The sequence below is a fragment of the Triticum aestivum genome, chromosome 5D, assembly GCF_018294505.1.
Source record: "Triticum aestivum cultivar Chinese Spring chromosome 5D, IWGSC CS RefSeq v2.1, whole genome shotgun sequence".
Lineage (NCBI taxonomy): Eukaryota > Viridiplantae > Streptophyta > Magnoliopsida > Poales > Poaceae > Triticum > Triticum aestivum.
In genome coordinates this window covers 483,518,935-483,530,844 of record NC_057808.1, presented here as the reverse complement: position 1 = coordinate 483,530,844, position 11,910 = coordinate 483,518,935, and the positions used below count along the sequence as shown (strand labels likewise).

The 11,910-nt window shown below is 48.5% G+C and overlaps 2 protein-coding genes across 2 annotated transcripts; both read left to right on the top strand.

The window, feature by feature from the left end:
• Positions 1-2,278: 2,278 nt before the first annotated feature.
• LOC123123009 (succinate dehydrogenase [ubiquinone] flavoprotein subunit, mitochondrial) lies at positions 2,279-7,894 on the top strand. The gene is made up of 16 exons (XM_044543405.1): positions 2,279-2,518; positions 2,910-3,062; positions 4,511-4,598; positions 4,718-4,864; positions 4,959-5,099; positions 5,292-5,377; positions 5,462-5,554; positions 5,634-5,697; positions 5,844-5,987; positions 6,090-6,277; positions 6,373-6,547; positions 6,638-6,808; positions 6,971-7,040; positions 7,128-7,248; positions 7,338-7,375; positions 7,459-7,894. The coding sequence occupies exons 1-16, from the start codon at positions 2,435-2,437 to the stop codon at positions 7,559-7,561; spliced, it is 1,866 nt and encodes a 621-aa protein (XP_044399340.1). The 5' UTR covers positions 2,279-2,434; the 3' UTR covers positions 7,562-7,894.
• A 2,213-nt stretch (positions 7,895-10,107) lies between these two features.
• Positions 10,108-11,700, top strand: LOC123123005 (uncharacterized). The gene has a single exon (XM_044543402.1). The coding sequence runs from the start codon at positions 10,179-10,181 to the stop codon at positions 11,412-11,414; it is 1,236 nt and encodes a 411-aa protein (XP_044399337.1). The 5' UTR covers positions 10,108-10,178; the 3' UTR covers positions 11,415-11,700.
• The last annotated feature ends 210 nt before the right edge of the window (positions 11,701-11,910 follow it).

The window sequence follows — 11,910 nt, the reverse complement described above, 5'->3', positions numbered from 1 at the left end:
TCAAAAGGCTTGTAACGGTTGGATTCTGGGTGAAGACTATTTATACCCCTCCACCCCCACCTACTCTCTAAGAGAGCCATTAGAACGAAACTACACTCCCACCATTCATTTTCTGTGAGAGAATCACATACTCATGTGTTGAGATCAAGTCATTCCAAACCCACCATTTGAACCTTGATTTCTAGCCTCCTCAAGTTGCTTTCCACTCCAATCCTTCTCCTACCAAAGCCAAATCTATGAGAGAGTGACTGAGTGTTGAAGAGACTATTATTTGAAGCACAAGAGCAAGGATTTCATCATCAACAACACCATATATTACCTTCCGGAGAGTGGTGTCTCCTAGATTGGTTATGCATCACTTGGGAGCCTCCAAGATCTTGTGGAGTTGAACCAAGGAGTTTGTAAGGATGAGGAGATCGCCTACTTCGTGAAGATCTACCCCGAGTGAGGCTAGTCCTTAGTGGACATAAGCCATGGTGGAATAGACAAGGTTGCTTCTTCGTGGACCCTTTGTGGGTGGAGTCCTCCGTGGACTCGCGCAGCCGTGACCCGCCATGGTTGAAGTCTCCATCAACGTGGATATACGACAGCACCATCATCGGAACCATGCCAAAAATCACCGTGTCTTCATTGCGTTTAATTTCTTCGATCCCTCCTTTACATTCATATGCAAAGTCTTTACTTTCCTCTGCTCAACTCTTAGACTTGCATGTGTAGGGTGTTACTTGACTTGGTAGAATTGCTAAAACTTGCCTACAACTAAAATTAGGAAAACGATAAGTTTTTTTGGGCCAAGTAGTCTAATCACCCCCGTCTAGACATACTTTCGATCCTACACATTTTGCATGGATGTTCGAAGGACGTTCGTGACCGCGTTATTATGCTAATATGGTGAATTTGGCAACTGCACAATGACCTGGTTCACGGTAAGGAGGTACCCCCCATTAATATTACGGTGGAGTTCCTTGATAGCTATGTAAAATCCATCGTTCTTGCTAGGAGGTACACAATTGAGGAGATAATTAAAGGAAAGATGCTAGTTATGGAAGCAGGGTACAACCGGTGAGGATTCCAACCCCTGTTCGTCGCTGGCCGCCATCTTCGATCGATCAGATCGCGTTATCTGTTGATGGTTTATTTTCTTTGGATGATGGTGAGGCGGCTGCAGGCATGATTCTTCACTGTCACGATGGTTCCACTACTGTAGGAATGCCTAACAGTGATGGGCGCCTAAAGCCCAGCAGTGAGTTGTATGCAATGCAGGAAATATTAGAGAAGACAACCAAACATGTCCTGGAAGAAAAGAGAGAGGGTGCGGGGCGGAGATATATTTTTATCTGGGGAATTAAAGTAAGGCATGTCCCACCTCAAACGTATTCACCACTGTATTCTATATCGTATATGTGCCAAAAATGTTAATCGGCATAGATCCCAACACAAACTGTACAACTCAGATTTCCAGACCATCTGCGCTCGGGAGCCATTCCGCCGCTCCCATACAAACACTACTAATATAGTGGGTACAAATCACCATGCATGTTCCGGGGGCGGGATTTCAGGGAGCTGCGCCCGTGGGTACTCCCGAGCATTTTCCCTGCATATCTTTGCAGCACACAATAAATTATCAATGTCCTCGCAAACAAAAAACTTGGTATGAATTGATACCTCTATGGTCATGTCACCGAGATGAGTCCTTCAACAAAAATGTTACGAAGAAAAGAGAGGCGGAGACGTGTTAAATGTCGCCACACGCTCCTAGCGCCACACTCATATTTATGGATTCGTTTCTTAAAGCATAGATAGATAGATGAACTAGGAATATCCCCGCGAACAAAGAAAGAAAGATGGACAAGGAACAAACATGTGGGAATCGTATATCGTGTTCGGCCGTCGAGCCACACATCTGGCGTGCCAAATAAGCTAGGAAACCATTTGCATGCCGTCACGCACCCGCACGCCCAACCATCATAAGATATCGCATCAAACTTTTCTAGTGCTAATATGAAGCGTGGTGGCTGATTCGTCTGTGGTGTGCCACGGTTTAGCGTGGCAAATTGAGGATCCAATCCCGATTATGCGGCTTAGTTTCATAACGCGTGAACGAACTAGGAACGAATAAATGAAGCAGAGGAAAAGTCACGACAGCTGGGGGAGAGAAAGAAAAACCCCATCGCCAGCAGTGGCAGGATGGTTAAAAGCGGGGCGACCGCGAGGGCAAACCCGTCCATCCCGCAGCCGCCCGCCTACCCCTAAAAACGCACGGAAGGAAAGGGCCAAGTGGCCACCCCCACCACCCCACCCCACGCCGCGCCGCGCACCGGAGCCGCCTTCCTTCCTTCTCCCCCCCTCCCCTCCCGTGCTTCTCTCCACCCCGCCCCCGCGCCACAGCCGAACCCTACACCCGCGCGCGCGAGGGGCCGCCCCGATCTGCGAGATGTGGCGCAGCCGCGTGTCGCGGGGCCTCCGGGAGGCCAAGGCCGCCGCCGCCGCCGCGTCCAGGCGCTTCTCCACCACCTCGGTATCCCCTCGCCTCCTCCCCCCGCCCCGATTCGTCGCATCTTAGGCCTCGCCCGCTTTTTTTTCCTTCCTTCGCTCTTCTGGTGACGTAATGCCTTGATCCGAGGTCGCGGTGATGGCGATGCCCCCCCTCGTCGTGTTTGAAGTATTGTTTTATTTATTAAAAAATGGATAGATAGTATCTGGGGATAGTTTGGTGACGGTATCGTCTAGTTCGACGACTGGAGCAGGATTTAGCGTCGTGCCTGTGGGTCGAATCGCAGCACACGCTCCCAGATCAGACGCTGCTTGATTTTGCTTTTTTTCGATTCTGCAATTTGTGTGTGGTGAGATTGCGATGGAAATTTAACGCGTCTCGTTCTGATTGGAGCGTATGGTGCCTGTAATTGCAGTCCTACACGGTGGTGGATCACACCTACGATGCGGTCGTGGTTGGCGCTGGAGGCGCGGGGCTCAGGGCCGCGATTGGGCTCTCGGAGCATGGGTTCAACACCGCCTGCATCACCAAGCTCTTCCCCACGCGGTCACATACCGTGGCAGCGCAGGTAATTGACAGCCTGCTTTTCTATCACCTGTGTTATTTTTATCAGACTGCTGCTGTATTCTGTGTGTCATGCAAGCTGCAAACTACTAGAATATTTTCTTTATCAGATTACCTGTTTAGCTTCCATGGAGCTTCAGTTAGATTTGCTGATGCTGCCACTAGATTTATTCATGCGAATACATTTGCAAAACAGAAAATAGCAATTGCGTGTTGTGCATGGGCTTATTTGTCGGTCGGTCACTTTGGGGGTATACGCTAGTACTCTGTTTTGAGTGAATGTTATGGTTTTTGTACGTACCATGCTTTTTTAGGGTACACTCAGTGTTTATTAGCATTGAGTTAGATAGTAGACCTGAGAGGAGAAATAAATCGAGAGGAACACCTATCTTTCTTTTGTGGGTCTTTATTTTGCTGGAAAGGTCATTGTACTTCCAAGACCAGTACACGGGTTAGTTGTGATGGATAATGAAGTATCCATTGTCCCACTAGAAGTTCTCTTTGTCTATGAAATACTGTATTTGCATTGCACATATTTTTAGGTGGTGTAGCTGTAGCAGCATGCTTAGAAGAAAGATTAGCTCGACCTTGAACTATAAATTGCATCAATCTATATGCTACTTCCATGGAGGCATCACTTGTACATTCAGAATTTCTCACACAAGCAAGTGTGTTACGGAATTGGAATCAATTGGAAACAACACTTGCATGCCTAGTAGTTAAACCTCGATACGATCATTTGACACAAAGTTTGACCAATTAAAATCTGGATTTGGTTGAAGACTTGAATTGTGCACAATAGTATTTGTACCACTTTGAGGTTGTTATTCTCTGTTTTGGAATCAGTTTGGGAATACCATGTTTTTTTTACTATGTTATTCTCTGTTTTGGAAATATATCCAGTTTGGGAATTCCATGTTTTCTCTTACCGACCTTTCCTGCTAGAATGAAGTCATGAGTCTGTCCGCAATTTACTAGTATTAAAGTATATTCAGAAGTTGAGACATTGGACTTGGGACAACTGTGGTATTTGCCTGATTATTACCCTTCTAGTATAACTTAAGACCGATGCCACATTGCCACATGAAGTTTGTTAATTGGATGATCATCTGTAAACTTTGTGCATTCTTATATTTTCTGTCCAGCAATTTAGTTTATTTTGTCTATCCATTTTTCATTATATTGCTAATTAAAATTATCTTTTTTTTGAGGGAGCTAATTAAAATTATCTGTAGTCTGTACTTTTGATTTTTCTATCATTCTCACTACCAAGGGATCGATATATGAACTCACTGAAGCATGTGGGCAAATTTGTATTAGTCTTGTAGGAGTGCTAAAAGATTAAGGGCTTTGCTGTATGTCTCTAGATGATGATTTACAGTTCTGCACTGTTGCCTTCTGGAGAATGCTCTACGTGTTTTTGTTCTTTGCTATTAACACCTATGAGTGCAGGGAGGTATAAACGCTGCTCTTGGAAACATGAGTGAAGATGACTGGAGGTGGCATATGTATGATACAGTCAAGGGAAGTGATTGGCTCGGTAAGTTTACACGGAGAAGCAGTTTAAGAAATGCATGACAATGTTTGAACAACATAACTTTTTTTTTCTTTGACCCCTTGACTTTGAAGCTCTGACATGATATTCTTATTCATCTCCAGGTGACCAAGATGCTATCCAGTATATGTGTAGAGAAGCACCAAAGGCTGTTATAGAGCTTGAGAACTATGGATTACCATTTTCCAGAACTGAAGATGGAAAAATTTATCAACGCGCTTTTGGAGGCCAAAGCTTAGATTTTGGAAAAGGTAATCTGCCTTCCATCATCAATCTGAGGTTGCAAACAGGCAGCTGTCACATATTTTCTTATATCTGTGCTTAATGTGTCTATTTAATCTTCAGGTGGTCAGGCCTATCGATGTGCATGCGCTGCTGACAGAACAGGGCATGCTATGCTACACACACTTTATGGGCAGGCGATGAAGCACAATACTCAGTTTTTTGTTGAATATTTTGCGCTGGACCTTATCATGGACAAAGAAGGTACATATTTGTTTGTCGTGTTCTGGTACCATCCAAGACCCAGGATATGTATCCCTCTACTAGATTTGCCTACTTTCATGTGGTAGTAATTTAATGTAGACATACTGAAGAAAAATAGTCTTTGATTGTTGCCTTTAGGACTCTGCACCGCATGTTTAGGACTCTGCTGATTAATGCATACTTATTTTCCAGGCACCTGCCAGGGGGTAATTGCACTAAACATGGAGGATGGTACCCTTCATCGTTTCCGTTCAACAAATACTATTTTAGCAACAGGAGTAAGAATCTCTCTGTCTTAACTACTAACTGGTCATTTTCAGTTTACTGCCTGTCTTATCCCTGTCTTTTTTTTTTCTTAACAGGGTTATGGCAGAGCTTACTTCTCTGCTACTTCAGCTCACACATGTACTGGTGATGGCAATGCTATGGTTGCACGTGCTGGGTTACCCCTTCAGGTCAGTCTTCTGAACTAAATCTAACTGATTTAGCTACTTCTCAAGATGATATGGTTATATGTATCTGTTGAATTTGCAGGATCTTGAGTTTGTGCAGTTCCATCCTACAGGCATTTACGGTGCTGGATGCCTTATAACTGAAGGTTTTACATAACTAAAACTTTTTTATCCTACTGTAATCACATGTGTATTAACTCTAGCTTTTGCATGGCACATTTCTCCAGTCAGCATTGAAATATCAGGCAATCAACCAAATTTCTTACATTACTATGCCATCATTCATTTTCAGGTTCCCGGGGCGAAGGTGGTATTCTTAGGAACAGCGAAGGTGAGAGGTTCATGGAACGATATGCCCCTACCGCTAAAGATCTTGCATCTCGTGATGTTGTTTCAAGATCTATGACTATGGAAATTAGAGAAGGACGTGGTGTAGGTATGTTTCAGTTCTCTTGTTTTATGCGATTATGCTTTAGGCGGTGGTCTGGTGTTGTTGGTTGTTCTCACATCACTTACTGTTTCTATCCTTTAACCTCAGGACCAATGAAGGACCATCTCTACCTGCACCTTAATCATCTTCCTCCAGAAGTTCTGAAGGAAAGGCTTCCTGGTATATCTGAGACTGCTGCTATTTTTGCTGGTGTTGATGTCACCAAAGAGCCTATTCCTGTTTTGCCGACTGTGCATTATAATATGGGCGGTATCCCGACAAATTATCATGGGCAGGTATGCTTTGAGTATGCAGTATGGCTGCTATTATGGAACTCTCTTATAATTATATGCCTATGTTGTAACCAATGTCCTGCTGGTTCGCACATTAGGTGGTGGATATCAAGGGTGATAACCCAGACACAATTATTCCTGGTCTGATGGCTGCTGGGGAGGCAGCTTGTGCATCTGTTCATGGTGCAAACCGTCTTGGTGCAAATTCACTTCTTGACATTGTTGTATTTGGGAGGGCTTGTGCAAATAGGGTTGCTGAGATTTCCAAGCCAGGCAAGTTCATGTCTTGTTGACTGGTATTTTGTTTGTTGTTTTACTACTCTTAGCTTATTCTCGTTCCATGGTACACCATATTTATTATAGGAGAGACACAGAAACCTCTTGAAAAAGACGCAGGGGAGAAGACCATTGCTTGGTTGGACAAGCTGAGAAATGCTAATGGATCACTGCCAACTTCGAAGATCCGCCTCAACATGCAACGTATTATGCAAAATAATGCTGCAGTTTTCCGCACACAGGAAACTCTAACAGAAGGTATGCATGCATATTATTTGTATTGTTGTTCACTGTAAATTATCTTGAGGCCATCTGGCAGCAGGGGGTGAACATGTTAGATTAATACAGTATAAACTCCAGTAGCAAAGTATATGAAAGGTTGTATAATGATGACTTTTCACTGGTCTTTGAACTTGTCAGGTTGCGAGCTGATTAGTGAAGCACAGAAAAGTTTCCACGATGTCAAGCTCAGTGACAGAAGTCTCATATGGTAAGTCTCTCATTAAATGGTGTTATGTTCAGCTTATTTTCTGTGTTTCTACTAATTGGGCATAATAATTGTCATTGGTTTCTGCAGGAATTCGGATTTGATAGAGACCATAGAATTAGAAAACCTGCTAATAAATGCATGCATAACCATGCATTCAGCTGAGGCTCGCCAAGAGAGCAGAGGAGCTCATGCTCGTGAAGATTTCAAGGTTTGCTGCTTGTCTCATTACTAAAGCTCTCTTGTGTGTGCACCACATGTTTCCTTTTCGTAACATTGCATTCCTCTTTTTCATCACAGACAAGAGATGACGACAAGTGGATGAAGCACTCGCTAGGGTTAGTGTCTTCTCTTTAGTAGTTCTGTTGTCGAATGAATGCACCATTTCATATATCAAGAATCTGACAGTATCTTTATGTAGGTACTGGGAGGATGAAAAGGTTAGACTAGAATACAGGCCAGTTCACATGAACACCTTGGATGATGAAGTCGAGACTTTCCCGCCGAAGGCACGTGTTTACTAATCCGGACAAGGCTGTCGACGTTTCGGTTGTTTGATAAGGGTATAGCTCACAGCGCGGTGTCTTCCGAGTAGAAATAAATTTGCAGGGGCCCTCCATTCTCCCAAAGCTTCAGAACTGTAATATAATCGGGAATCGCCAATATACTTTCCCTGACCAGTGTAAACTTGTTGAAAGCTTCTGATGATTCTATTTTGGTCCTGTATCACCCCTTTGGTTGGTAGGAATAAAGACGCATACCAAGTTTTGAAGGTGTTTGAATCTGTAAATAACCTTTGGCGTGAGCTGTGAACACAATGGTTCTTTTGTCTATTGTGGCTTCTATTAAGCTTTAAACTGCTGCTTTCTTTTTTTGTCCTAGACGCACCAAATGCACGGCCATGTGTTTTTCCTGTTACCTTTTGTAATTCGCACTAGTCACATTTGTAGGTGTTTGTATCAGGGCTTCATGTAAATCCAGTTATTACAGTTTCTGGTAACGTGATTTGGAGCTGGATCTATCTCTTCCAACTTCTGATTGTTGGTGCATTGCTGCAGATTCGTTCAACTTTATGCGAGCGGCACACATTGCATTGTGGAATGAGAATATTAGGTGTAAAAGCAATTGGTTGCAACAGTTCGACTTCTCCACGGGAAGCTACCTCTTAGAGCATCTCCAGCCGTTTGGCCAAAAAGCGCCGCTTGGGGCTGAACCGGCGTTAATTTTGGCGTGGGGGCGAACGTGTTCCCAGTTGCCGCTCTCAAATCGGCACAAACTCGGCGAATCATGCAAATTTGTAAAAAAAACAAAAAATATGATTTAAAAACAACTACGCCTAGCCCTACTACGCCGCTGCTGTTGCCTGCCTTCTACATGCCGAGGAGCCGGTAGAACCGGGTGTAGTCGCCGCCGCCGTCCTTGCTGCACCCCTGACCAGGGTCACCGACGTGCGGGGGGGTTGGACGATGATGCCGCCCTTGTCGCGTCCGCGACGCCGAGCTTTAATCTCCTCGTAGGCCCGGTGCTGGCGCTCCACCTGCTCGCGGACGTAATCCGCCTTCGCCCACTTGAGGGCGGTCTCGTCGGCGGCGGCCATGTCCTCGTGCTCCTTCTTCACGGGGAGCAACCCCGGCTCGGTCTTCGGCCGGACGAGGCGGAAGGAACGAGGGGAGGGGCGGCCGCCCTCGTTCACAGCATGTGGCTGTCGGCGGCATGCTCGTTCCGCTGCGCCTCGTCCTCGCGCAGATGGTGTCGGCCGAAGCGGTTCGCCGCCCGCGGCGTCGCCTGGGTAACGCTCGACCATTGCTCGTCGGCGGGAGAAGAGTGGGAGAGAGGGGCTTCAGTGGCAAGATGGGCGCGAGAGGTGGCGAGTTGTGGCGAGAGTGGCGACTGTGGCGTTCACCGGCAGGGAGGTCGGCTTTTATAGCCGAAGTTGGGCGGTGAGAAGCCGCCCGCCGGGTGCCGCGTGGCGGGAGCGGGCGGAACGCGCGTCGCATCGCCTTCACCGCGCCACCCGTGAGGCATCAATGAAAGGCCGACCGGCGCGGCAGCCTTGGCATTGATTCCTGCGGGAACCGAGGCGATGAGGACGACGAAGGCGGCGAGTCGCTGACTCGGCGGGCCCATTCCCGTTCGCTCCAAAATCTGTTTCCCCCCAGCGCGCCGGGTTCGGCCTGGATCCGCCGGAGCCAAAATCGGCCAGAGCCGGCGAAAATTGCGTTTCTGGGGACACGGGTGAGCCAAATTTTCGACGCCGACGACAAAAAAAGGCCTTGAGGGGGATGCTCTTATATTTTGCACTAGGATAACAAAAAAGAAAAAAAGTTGTCACTATGTCCAGCCGACAAGCATCTAAACTTGGAACTGAGGAACTTTGTGTAGCTGAACGAGTAATAAATATCTTGCTTCTCAAAACTAGCAATAAAAATAAATTCATCTGTTGCAACCTTCAACCATGAAATCCAGTCTGTAGTAAGAAGCCAAATGCACATCTGCAAAGTACTCGGCCTTACGGATAAGGAATTTTCATCCAGCCATGAAAGGGCCGTGACCATTCTGAATTCAAGCCGTACAAGTGCTTGATGCTCAACAGTATTTAGTTTCAAAAGAGCAGCTGGGAACAATATGCTTCAAATGTTCCATTTTTTTTTCTTTTTTTACAAAAAGTACTAGCACCTCTACGAATTTTCCTAGGTTTTGGTTACTTTCTGGCCCAAGTTCCGTGATGCAGCAGGAGGAGGGGTCCGTGATGCAGCAGGGAAGCGCCGGGACGTCAACTCCGGTGATCTGCACGCCATTCTTTGTCCTTTTTTAAAATAGGAAAAAAAGGTCAGTTCGCTTTGGTGATCCGCCACACATACGCACACAGAAAGAAAGAGAGAGAAAAAAAAAGTCGTCACTCTAACAAACCGGCTCGCAGGCCTTGCACGTGGCAGGAGTGGGTGACGTGACGTACCTGACCTAGCCCGGCACGGACGGACGGCCCTAAACTTAGGCCCGCGCCGCCGCTCACTCACTCCAAAGTAACCCCCCTCCCCTCCTCTCCTCTCCACCACACCCTAAGAAAAAAAAAGGTCAATTCATTCACTCACTGCGCTAACCCCGCTCCTCCTCCTCCTCCTCCTCCCCGATCCACCCCCCATGGACCCCGACGCCGCTCCCCCTCCCCCCTTCCCCCCCGGATCCGCCTCCGCCGACGCCGACTGCGACGCCACCCTCCCGGTCGACCTCCTCCTCGAGATCGCGGCGCGCTCCGACGCCGTCTCCGTCGTGCGCTGCGCGGCGGCCGCCAAGCCGCTGCGCCGCGCCATCCTCGACCGGGGCTTCCGCCGCCTCCTCGCGCAGCGCGCCACCGCCACCTCCGGCTACGACCCGTCCCTGCTCCGCGGCGTCTCCTACAAGATCGAGGACAGCGACGCCGACCGCCCGGCACGCGTCCTGCAGGCCGTGCCCCCCGACGAGCCCTCCGTGCTCCGCTTCAACGAGAGCCTCGCCTTCGAGCCCGTCGCCTCCCGCGACGGCCTCGTCGTGCTCCGCCGCCTCCGCCCCCGGCCCCTCTTCGGCCAGTCCATCGAGGAGGGGCCCCCCGGCAGCGTCCTCCGCGTCTGCCACAGCTTCACCGGCGCCGTCTCCGTCCTCCCCTCCGTCTCCATCCGCGACTACCGCAAGCACGCGCTGCTCTCCGTCGACGACAACGGCCGCGCCTACGAGCTGCTCGTCGCCGACGAGCGCCTGCGCATCCAGATTTACTCCTCGCGCGAGGGCCGCTGGGGCCCCGTCCGCGCCGCGCTCCCCCGCCGCCAGTCCAGGCCGTTCCATGACTCCTACCCCCTCGTCATCGGCCGCACCGTCCACTGGCTCTGCAACCCGGAGCCGCTGCCGCCCGGCCGCCACCTGTCCGGCCCGGAGCCGTACATCGTCGCCGTGGACGTCGACACCATGGAGGCCACCGTGATCGATCTGCCGCGGGGCTGCACCAGCAGAATGACGGCCTCTATGAGCCACCGGGGCCTCCTCCTGGCCGCTTCCGTGGACGGGAGGCTCAAGGTTGTGGTCTCGGAGACCCAGGTTATATCAATGTGGACCATGTTACCACCCGTCGAGGGCGAGCCGAGCTCGCCGCCGAGATGGATCCGGCAGGTGCTGATAGACAAGCAGGACTGGGGCGTGCACAGCTCAGTTCAGTTCGAGGGGTTCGGGCTCAGGAGTGGCACTGTCATCCTATATGTCGGCAGAGTTGGGCTCATTCGGCTCAACCTTGCCACAAAAGAGGCGGTCATCGTCTACCACCGCAGCGATACGGCCTACATCTCGCAGGTTTGCCTGCACGAGATGGATTTGTCCTCTCTGCTGCAGACCATGAAGCCTCTGAGCTAGCTGCTTGTTATGGATCAGTTTTGGGAATGTTCTTCAGTCCACTTCTTGTTCTACTGCTTTGTTTGCTTAGAGCAGCTGTTTTAGCTCTAAGCAGTCGTGCTCCTTGGCCAATACTAGTTGTAAAAGGAATCGAGTCACTCCTAAGTTTGTTAAGTCTTGTCATTTCTCTCGTTATGCTGTTAGTGTTTGCCGGCAATCTGTCGTTCATCCTGTAAAATAACGGATTGTATGGTTCATTATGTACTTTAGCCAGTTCTCAAAGGTGAAATAAAATCTGTTTGCCTTATTGATTCGATGCCCACTCCGCCACTACAGCCTCGGCTGCTAGAATTTGCGCGGGAAAGTATATGTGCTACTGAAGCTGATGGTGCTCCCATCGAAATTATCAATGCTGAAATTTCCAGTATGACCCACAAAGATGTCCGGTTCATCGTAGAAGCAAGAGGTTAGCTACTGAGCTCAATATGTTCTTTCAATCTGATTGTATTCTCACTGC

Excerpts from the sequence above, each read along its gene's own strand:
- LOC123123009 (XM_044543405.1), top strand. The coding sequence starts at position 2,435 with ATGTGGCGCAGCCGCGTGTCGCGGGGCCTCCGGGAGGCCAAGGCCGCC. Across the intron at positions 5,100-5,291 it reads CCTTATCATGGACAAAGAAG|GCACCTGCCAGGGGGTAATT; the intron begins GTACATATTTGT and ends CTTATTTTCCAG. Across the intron at positions 5,378-5,461 it reads ATACTATTTTAGCAACAGGA|GGTTATGGCAGAGCTTACTT; the intron begins GTAAGAATCTCT and ends TTTTCTTAACAG.
- LOC123123005 (XM_044543402.1), top strand. The coding sequence starts at position 10,179 with ATGGACCCCGACGCCGCTCCCCCTCCCCCCTTCCCCCCCGGATCCGCC.